Consider the following 9,146-nt stretch of genomic DNA (forward strand, 5'->3'; position numbering starts at 1 on the left):
CCAACAGAATCGTTCCTAATACACGGTGCAGCTTCGGGCCATTAGAGCCATGCTTGAAGCTGATGTGAGCCTGGGCGAGGAGACACCGCCTCAAGATATGGTTGCAGATAATCTCCATGCAGCCGAACTGGTGACGGCTTCCCTTTCCTCTGTCCAACCCAGCACAGTCCAGGCCTTCACGCTTTGGCAGTTATTCTTGGACCGAGTAAACCCTTTGACCAAAGTGATCCATACCCCATCCGTGCAGCCCTACGTAACAAAGGGAGAATCCAGTATAGAAGCTGTCCCTCTCAATTACCAAGCGCTACGCTTCGCCATCTTTACTCTAGCTTCTATGTCAATGTCGGAATCGGAGTCGCAACAAAAGCTAGAATGCTCGCGCCAGGATGCGATCAGAGACTACACACAAGGCACTGAGATAGCCTTGAGGAAACTTGACGTCATGAAGAACTTTGATATGGTGGCATTGCAGGCTTTGGTGCTTTACTTGGTAAGACATCACTAACCCCTAACTGGCGACTAAGACTCATCGTATTTAGCTCTCCCTCCGAAATCGCCATGGCAAGGACACGGCCTGGATTCTAACCGGCACGGCTCTCCGGATGGCCATAAAAATGGGGTACCATCGGGATGGTGAGCTCCTAGGCCTGTCTCCGTTTGAGACGGAGATGCGAAGGCGCATATGGTGGCACATTATGCTGCAAGATGTCACCCACACCTTGAACTCGGCCTTGAGTTGCTCTCAGATGCCCATCAGCTGGGATTGTAAAATGCCTCGGAATTTCAATGATGCCGACCTATTCCCTGGATCCGTCGACCCCGTACAGCCTCGTGAAGGCCCTACCGAGATGGCATTTTGTCTGATCAGCTACCAAATTGCCAAGTCTATTCTCTCTCTAGAGAGTCTCCGTGGCACAGCAGGACTCGAGATCGCTACTATCTGGAACACTGAAGATGTTGCAGCAAATCCTGTAGCCTCTTCAATCCTTAAAAGATATAGGGAGGATCTTAAAGCACTGGACCAGGCTCTGATGGATATTGAACGCCGATATGTGTCTTTATCCGCTGGCAAGGTCCATACCGCAGCTCTCAGCCTACGGCACGTCCTGATCAGCAAAGGCCGGGAGATGATAGTCCCGATGATGGAACAACCCGAATGGGGGACCGAAGTTTTCACCGTCGAGGACAACCTCTTCAAGATTCTTATCATCAAGAATGAACTCTTTGCTAGCTTCGATGAGCAAATGGACTCGGCAGGCTTTATCTGGTATGCAAAGGTCCAGTTCCAAAGAGGTAATTTTGCTGTCATGACCTCGAAGCTTCACCAGAAACCAGTTGGATGCCTTTCAGATAGAGCCTGGCGTGTCGTTGAGGCGGTATACAAGTTTCACCCAGAGCTTTTCGACATGAGCGACAGACTCTCGATGGCACAAGCATACATCACCCTCAAATCATGGCAAGCTCGGCACGAAGCTTTACTGACAACGACCGGCTCCTCACAGACACCAGATTATATCAACCAGCTCCATTTATGCTGGGATTGCTTTAGCTGCTCCATGCCGTCGTGCCAGAAATTGGATCTGACGGCGTTACTAACCGGCGACTTGGGTCAACTGTCTGGGGATAACTTAGCTTCCTTAGAGACAAACTGGACCTTGCTGGGAAATTTAGATCCTGGTTTGAATTTGGATCTGGCTGTGCTACTTGGGGATGAAGGCGGAATGGATGTAAACTTGAGCGGGTGGGCTTGATAGTGCTCAATTTCTGCACGAGATGGGACATGGGGACAGCAAAATAGATGTTAGACGTTTGGTGGAAATAGAGAGCATCATTCTTGCCTTGTGTAGTATATAGCTGTGAGCCTCTGGATACTTGAGCTTTTCGGGCTGGTTTACCTTGCTCTCGCCATTTCCTACTTGATCACAATATCATGGTTGCGCGAGACGCTGCCCCCTATAGAATGAAAGCGCATATGCAGTAGAAAGCAAAGGGAACGAACCTTCTTGGCCGCCTCTCCAAGTCCGTGGGCGGTATACTCCACAGGCTCGCCAGTGTTGTATCTACCTATCTCACGGCCCTTGTCCTTCATGACTTGTCCCAGTTTTCCCTACAGCCTCAACGCATTCGCTACACACCACCACGGGACCTCAACCTACCTCAGATTCGATACTTGCTAGGCTGGTTATACCAATTGCGATGCTCATGATTGCAATAACGACAACAAACTTGGCACCTCAGTGTGACTCCCCAAATCTGGACTGAGTCGGTTTTGCCAAGTCCCGGGTTCCCCTCATCACTAGCCGCGGAGATGACGGAGCGTCGATCCCCCGCTCTCCAAGACGGAGATGGCGGCGATGAGCGGACATGAATGTCTCGGAACTTTGCCATGGTGTGCCAGGTGATGCAAGCCACGGAGCGGAGGCGTCGGCAGACGGGTTGGCCAACCGTCCAGGCCTACATAACTACGCTTCCCCACGGGGAACTTGGCTCCACTCTAGCATCGACAACTCTGAGTTTAAGCATTCAGAATGACCAAGGACGACATTACAAAGCCTTCGTGGCCTCAGGGCGCTCATGATTCGTGGGGTGAGGAGCCGATTCATGCTCCAAAGGTTCCCAGAAACGTCGAGTTCATCAACAACTTGAAATTGGACAAGAGGCTTCAGCCGAAGGAGTATCATATCGACGGTACTCATCAAAGGTCAAAGATTCTGTTTACGAATGTCAAGATTCTGGACTCAACGGGTCGAGAACCGTACACTGGCGATGTGCTGATCGAGGGTGAGTTTGTAACAGATTTTCGTGGGTAGAATTAACGAGAGCAGGCGAAAAGATTGCCGCGGTTGGCCAGATCCCCAACAAGGCCGAACTTGAACGAGACCCTGTTGTTCGAGTCTTTGAGGGTAGAGGGAGAACACTCATGTCAGGCCTAGGAGATGGCCACACGCACTTCACCTGGAACGGTGGCGACCTCAACCGTCTAGGCGACCTTGACGTTGAGGAGCACGTTCTCCTGACCATCAAGAGCGCACAATGCTTTCTAGACTCCGGATACACCATGTATGTTCTCTATCGTTTCTTTTCTTCGCCGCTAATTATCTAGGTGTTTTGGAGCGGCTGCAGCCAAGGATCGACTCGATGTGGTTGTCCGAGATGCCATCAATGCTGGAGACATCCCAGGACCTCGATACCTGGCCAACGCACGAGAGATTGCCAAGCCAGAAGGCGAATTAGTGGCTGGAATTACACGGTTTGCAGATGGTCCACAAGGTAAGTTGCCAGCCTCTTGACAAACATTGCTGACTGTTTAGAAATGCGCGATGCCATCAAGTACAACATCGAGACGATTGGTGTTGACAACGTCAAGCTCAGCATCTCGGGCGAAGAAATTACCGAGATTCGATCCGCTCAAGACTGCTACTTTTCGGACGAAGAGATTATTGCGTGTGTGGATGAGGCTCACAAGCGAGGGAAGCGAGTCTGCGCACACGCCAGAGCCAGGGATTCGGTCAAGATGTGTGTCAAGCACGACGTGGATGTGATTTACCACGGCTCTTATGTGGACGATGAAGGTATGTATTCTGGACATCGTGATGGCATAAGCTAATAAAGTAGGCATGGATATGCTTGAGCGAGACAAGCACAAGAACATTGTCGTGCCGGCAATCAACTGGCTCTACGCCACGACCTACGAAGCCGATGCATTTGGATATACGTTCGAAGCAGCAGAGAAGGCTGGATATAAGCGAGAGCTCGATATTGCGGTTGCAGGGTTGCGTGAGATGCACCGACGAGGGATTGTCGTATTGCCAGGGGGGTACGTGATCGATACCACCTACCTTATTCAGAACTAATCAAGATAGGGACTATGGCTTTGCATGGACACCGCACGGAACCTATGCTCGTGATCTTGAACACTTTGTCAAGATGCTGGGCTTTACCCCTCACGAGAGTATCATTGCTGCAACTGCGGGCGTTGCAGCTCTCATGATGAGAGGCCACGAACTCGGAAAGATTCAGCCAGGGTACTACGCCGACTGCATCCTTGTTGACGGAGATCCTCTGGACGATATATCAATACTTCAGGACCACGACAAACTCAATATCATCATCATGAACGGGCGGGTGCACAAGGCTGGAAGAAAAGAGTACATCAGAGACACGTCGGGGTCTTTGTCCACGGGCATCCCTCGCCACTTGACGGAGGAGTTTCCTGAGAAGAGGCCTGCTATGCAAAAGTCGTACTAGGATTGGTAGCTTGGTCTCGGGGGTATATTTCCGAATGCATACACAGAATGATACCAGGATGTCGTTCCAGAACGTGGCCCCGGATTAATGCCTCTTCACATGAGACCTTCCTGCATCGGCGACTCAATGACAAGAACGTGTAATTCGCCGAACCTTTTGCGATAGAGGCCTCACTGTTCTCCAAAGTTGGAATGGCGTCGCCAGCTGAGGAATAGCGTCACCTCCAATGGCTAGTCTGTGACCTTCAGTGACATGCTCGTAATGATGTCGTCGTGCCACGAGTCAGCGATTCAAGCTCTCGTTAATCAAGCCACAGTTTACAAACAAAGCAATTCTAAACCCTCTCGTACCGACAACTTGGAGACTTTCCCAGGGTTTATATGCCTTTTTTACTCCTTCGCGTCTGTTTATCCCACTCTTTTGCGCATCCACCACGTGGAGCCCCTAGCGTCTATCTTCTCGGCGGAATTACCCAACGCGTGCCTGCCAGCGAGGAAATACGGTTGCTAGGTCTACCTTGATCCTTCGGGTGATCCTTTCATTATCGTTTAGCACGGCCGATGCAGATGAACGAGATCAAATTTCCACAAAAGAGATCAAGGTTTGTACTTTGGCCAGTAGCTTAATCCGGTCGGTGCTTCTTGTGCCGAGAGACGCGGAAAGCTTCAGACGGAGTGTTCCAGGGAGGCTCAGCTAGAGTCAATCATGACTCAATCTGGCAATTCTAGAGGTAATTAAACCTGTTGCAGTGGAGTGATGTCTAGGGCTGACGAATTCTGGAAGACGTTGGCTTCAGGGGCAGCCAGTTCGTGTTATCGAAGGAGGTGGGGATGATCCACAGGGTCGACTCCAACCAGGGGTCCAAGATGGATCATCTTGAGTCAAGCGTCGAGGGGATTCTTCCGTAGTGCGACCCGCGTTTGAAGCGACGGTTGAATTTGTTCCAGGCGGGTGAGTTTCCGGTTCCAGCGTGGATTGAGTCAAGGCAGTGTGGCTTCGGAGAGTCTCTTTTTTGGGAAACAGCTTCGTCCAAGGATCAGGTTCTAGACGTTCAGATGAACCTGGGGAAGCAAAAGAAAACATACAACCCCAGTTCATCATGCAGGTCTCGCGTGGTAGATCACAGGACCTGTCATCTATCATTCCATGTTCTTCCCAACGTGAGATCATGCGCAGCATCAGCTGCGACGACGATCCAACACGAGACTTTTTTCGTCTCGCATCTCGCAGCGCATCTTTCTCTCTTCTGACATCGGGTAAAACGGTGCCGGCTTGGTATCTTAGCCCTGGGCTAGCTCCCTCTAGTTCCTGAACAATGCCATCCTTGCACGTCCAAAACGCCCATGTCCTCGTCCCATCTTGACTGGTGGATTCCCATGCCCGGATCTCTCCCGGCTCCAGAGCAGCGGGTCGGCCTTCGCTTACCAGATTCACCATGGAGCAGCCCCAATTTAGGCGAGCATCATTCTGTGGAGCTCGCCGTCCAGGGGTCGATCAGTATATATCCTTCGTAGCTCCGTGGAACCACGGGCCTTTCCCCCAGGTTTGATCTTTTGGTTGTCGATCATCATGAAGTGGACAGTGCCTCTATTCGCGGCTCTCATGCCGTGCTGGCTCGCCGCTGCCAGCATCTCGACAAAGGAGCTGCTGGCTGAGCTACCCCAGTGCGCTGTAAGCCTTTCCCGTCTTTGGTCTGCGCCTCGCGCGGTCGCGCTAATCTGCCAAGTAGGGATCGTGCCTTGGCGATGCGATCTCAAAGTCTGACTGCGACTCTGCCGACGTCAAGTGTGTCTGCACTAACGAGAAGGTCATTCCGGTGGCTTCAGTATGCATCGCTGGAGGTTGTACGGTTAAGGAGTCTCTGAGTACGTCGATTTTCTTTATTGTTGGACTCTGCTAACTGGAAAGCTACTCAAAATATGACCAACACGTACTGCCAAGCCCCAGTCCGCGACAAGACGAGCCTCTTTATCAACGTGACCATTATCCTCGGCACCTTTTCCGGCATTTCGATTCTCCTGCGTATCGGATCCAAGATTCTCATCACGAACTCTGACTTTGGCCTCGACGACCTCTTTATCGTTCTCACCCTCATCTTCGGTATTCCCTCGACGGCGATGAACATTCACGGAACGGCCGGACACGGAGAGGGACGCGACATCTGGACACTAGAGTTTGACCAGATTACAAAGTTTGGCTTCTTCTTTTGGCTGCTCGAGGTGTTTTACTTTGCGCAGGTGTCGCTATTGAAGATGTCGCTGTTGTTCTTCTACCTGCGCATCTTTCCTGGTCCTGCCCAGAAGCTTCTCTGGGGAACTGTCATCTTTAATGCCATTTATGGTGTTGCCTTTATCTTCTTGGCGGTATTCCAATGCTCGCCTATTAATTTCTTCTGGCTTAAATGGGATGGCGAGCACAAGGGAACATGGTGAGTGCTCTCAATCTCGCTGCGATAGCCTAGCTAACAGTATAGTGCCAACGTCAACGCCATCGGCTGGGCAAATGCAGCCATCAGCATTTCCCTGGATATCTGGATGCTGGCTATTCCGATGTGGTATCTTCGGAATCTGAAGCTGCACTGGAAGAAGAAGATTGGTGTCGCCGCCATGTTTATCGTTGGAACTTTGTGAGTACACTTCTCTGCCCTAAGCCATGATCTTGGCTAACTTTTCAGTGTTACCATCGTGAGCATTATCCGTCTCCAATATCTCGTCGATCTCGATTCTTCTCAGAATCCCACATATGACCAAACAGATGTCTCCATCTGGTCAACAGTCGAGATCAACGTGGGTATCATCTGTGCATCCATGCCTGCTCTCCGTATTCTTCTCGTCCGTCTCTTTCCCGTCCTCGGAGGTTCTTCCTACGATTCGAGCAAATACAACAACTACGGCGAACAATACGGTCGCAAGTCACACATCATGAGCCGAAGCCGTGCTCGCGTAGAACTCCCTTCTAGGACGGGGGACTCGATACACGCACCGGAGCACGGCGGGATCGAGCTGCAGAGGACGTTCAAGGTGCAGTATAGCGACGGGGGAGACGAGGCGAATCTTGTGACGGCGGATAAGTATAACAAGTCTCATGTAACGACTACTACGAGTGCACATAGCACTAGCGAGGTGTCTCTTTGATGTGGTATGAGTGGTTCTCTAAATAGCGTAATGGATAATAATAGATACTATAGAATTAAACTACCGCTGATCACTACGCACGGTGAAGTCTTTATTTGGAGTAGAGTTTGTGAACCAGATTGTTGGTTCTGTGATCGGCGGTCAAGCAGATTGCATCGTGTCTAGCGGAGCAGGGGTCAGTTGTGCATATGAGGATCTGAATATGAGGATCTTGTACATGAGTGGGTTTATGCAGATGATCATGACATGCAGCAAGGTTTAATTCTCAAGTGGATTCAAAGCGATCATCAGCACCGTCTCCGCGGCACATCTTGGAGGGGATATACGAATGTCAGAAGCATTCCAACGCAGGATTTCATCAAAACCATATATTAGATATCTACTTACCGCTTCTTAACAAATAGCCATGATGGATTTAAAAGACAATAGGGTAGCATTAGTAATGGTCAAAGTGATGCTATCTGGGCCTACGATTTGATGTATCAAAGGGATAAGACAACCTTCCGTCATATTCCCCAATCTGATGACGAAGTCTCATGACTAACTTGATAGTATTCATAACCTCTCACTATAGAAAAGAGCCAGAGAGAACCCCATCTATTATTCTATCCCGCAGGTGCCCTAACCCCCTAGTCGTGGTTATTGCACCCCGCCACATAGTCAATCTTAACAAAGCAACCCGCCTTGTACTCAACCTTGCCGCACTTCTTGCACGAAGACCGGATCTTCTGGTAGTACTCCCCAATGTCGTTGCCAATCAACTCACAACTGCTGCCCTCGATAAAGACATCGCAGCCAATACCGTCCGCCTTGGCCCAGCAGTTTCCGGTGAGGCGCCCTTCCCTATTCAAAGCGATTAGTCTTCTCCCTCAGTACCATTGAGATTGCTCAAACTTACTGAGTCCCGTACTAGGTGGAATCTGCTCGGTTCCGGCGCAACCTGTTGACGGCATAGTCACAGTGCTTCACCCGCAGAAGGGGGCCGCCGCACTATATCCTGTTAGTCATGGTGGGTGAACATAAATGTAGAATACTGACCAGACCGCTCCCCTGGCAGTCATACTTGGGCCCGAAGGGTTTAGGCGGAGGAAGAGGAGGTGCGGTCTTTTCACACGCCCCCTTGGGTCCTCCAGCCTTCTCGATAGCTTCCGAGATGCATTTGCCGTCAATATCAGACCCCCCATTCATCTCTGTAGTCCACTCTCTGTTGTCATCACCACCACCATAATTAAACTTAGGAGACCCTGCGTCAATCCCGCAGTTCTTGGCCTCCTCGATGAGCCTCTTCCCGCTGTCTGTCGTGGACCATCCGCCACCCCAGACATGCACATTCCGGCCATCGACTTTGCATCCGGCCCAAGAGTTTCTTTCTTTGAAAGGCTCGATACGATATCCAATCTTGTCCTTGTGGGCGACTCCGTTGGCCTTCCAGTTTCCTGGGTTGTCCTTGGAACTACTATCGCATCGATCAAGCACAATGTCCTTGAGATAAAAGGCACAGTCCTCTTGACCAATCTCGTAGTCAATATCTGGAGTCTCGTAGTCGATGATAAGCATGACCTCGTTGGGCGTACCGCCATTGTATACGGTCGAGATGAACTTGGAGCCTGGGTCTGGTCGTGCCTGAGCCTGTACAGCCTCACAGAAGTTCTCAATGTTGCCGACGAGGACATCTCTGTTCACGTAGCGGTTGATATCAAGTCCGAAGAAGGCGGAATAGTCTGGCTCAGGAGGCTTATAACCACTTATATCGCTATCAATCAT

At 50.7% G+C, this 9,146-nt stretch overlaps 4 protein-coding genes across 4 annotated transcripts; 3 read left to right on the forward strand and 1 right to left on the reverse strand.

Annotated features, from left to right (window-relative positions):
- Positions 1-340: 340 nt before the first annotated feature.
- On the forward strand, positions 341-1,354 carry LRP88_12306 (fungal specific transcription factor domain-containing protein; the record flags this gene model as incomplete). Its single annotated transcript, XM_083248700.1, has 3 exons — positions 341-490; positions 540-1,267; positions 1,336-1,354. The coding sequence occupies 3 exons, from the start codon at positions 341-343 to the stop codon at positions 1,352-1,354; spliced, it is 897 nt and encodes a 298-aa protein (XP_083096130.1).
- A 1,174-nt stretch (positions 1,355-2,528) lies between these two features.
- LRP88_12307 (uncharacterized protein) lies at positions 2,529-4,248 on the forward strand (the record flags this gene model as incomplete). The annotated part of the gene is made up of 5 exons (XM_083248701.1): positions 2,529-2,781; positions 2,934-3,074; positions 3,312-3,572; positions 3,637-3,715; positions 3,864-4,248. The coding sequence occupies 5 exons, from the start codon at positions 2,529-2,531 to the stop codon at positions 4,246-4,248; spliced, it is 1,119 nt and encodes a 372-aa protein (XP_083096131.1).
- Positions 4,249-5,817: 1,569 nt separating this feature from the next.
- On the forward strand, positions 5,818-7,382 carry LRP88_12308 (CFEM domain-containing protein; the record flags this gene model as incomplete). Its single annotated transcript, XM_083248702.1, has 5 exons — positions 5,818-5,919; positions 5,978-6,113; positions 6,196-6,590; positions 6,717-6,874; positions 6,923-7,382. 5 exons carry the CDS (start codon positions 5,818-5,820, stop codon positions 7,380-7,382), a joined length of 1,251 nt encoding a protein of 416 aa, XP_083096132.1.
- Positions 7,383-8,011: 629 nt separating this feature from the next.
- On the reverse strand, positions 8,012-9,146 carry LRP88_12309 (uncharacterized protein; the record flags this gene model as incomplete). Its single annotated transcript, XM_083248703.1, has 3 exons — positions 8,012-8,225; positions 8,323-8,372; positions 8,421-9,146. The coding sequence occupies 3 exons, from the start codon at positions 9,144-9,146 to the stop codon at positions 8,012-8,014; spliced, it is 990 nt and encodes a 329-aa protein (XP_083096133.1).

This window comes from Fusarium phalaenopsidis, assembly GCF_050370095.1.
Source record: "Fusarium phalaenopsidis strain FUZ10S chromosome Unknown contig_32316, whole genome shotgun sequence".
Taxonomy (NCBI): Eukaryota; Fungi; Ascomycota; class Sordariomycetes; order Hypocreales; family Nectriaceae; genus Fusarium; species Fusarium phalaenopsidis.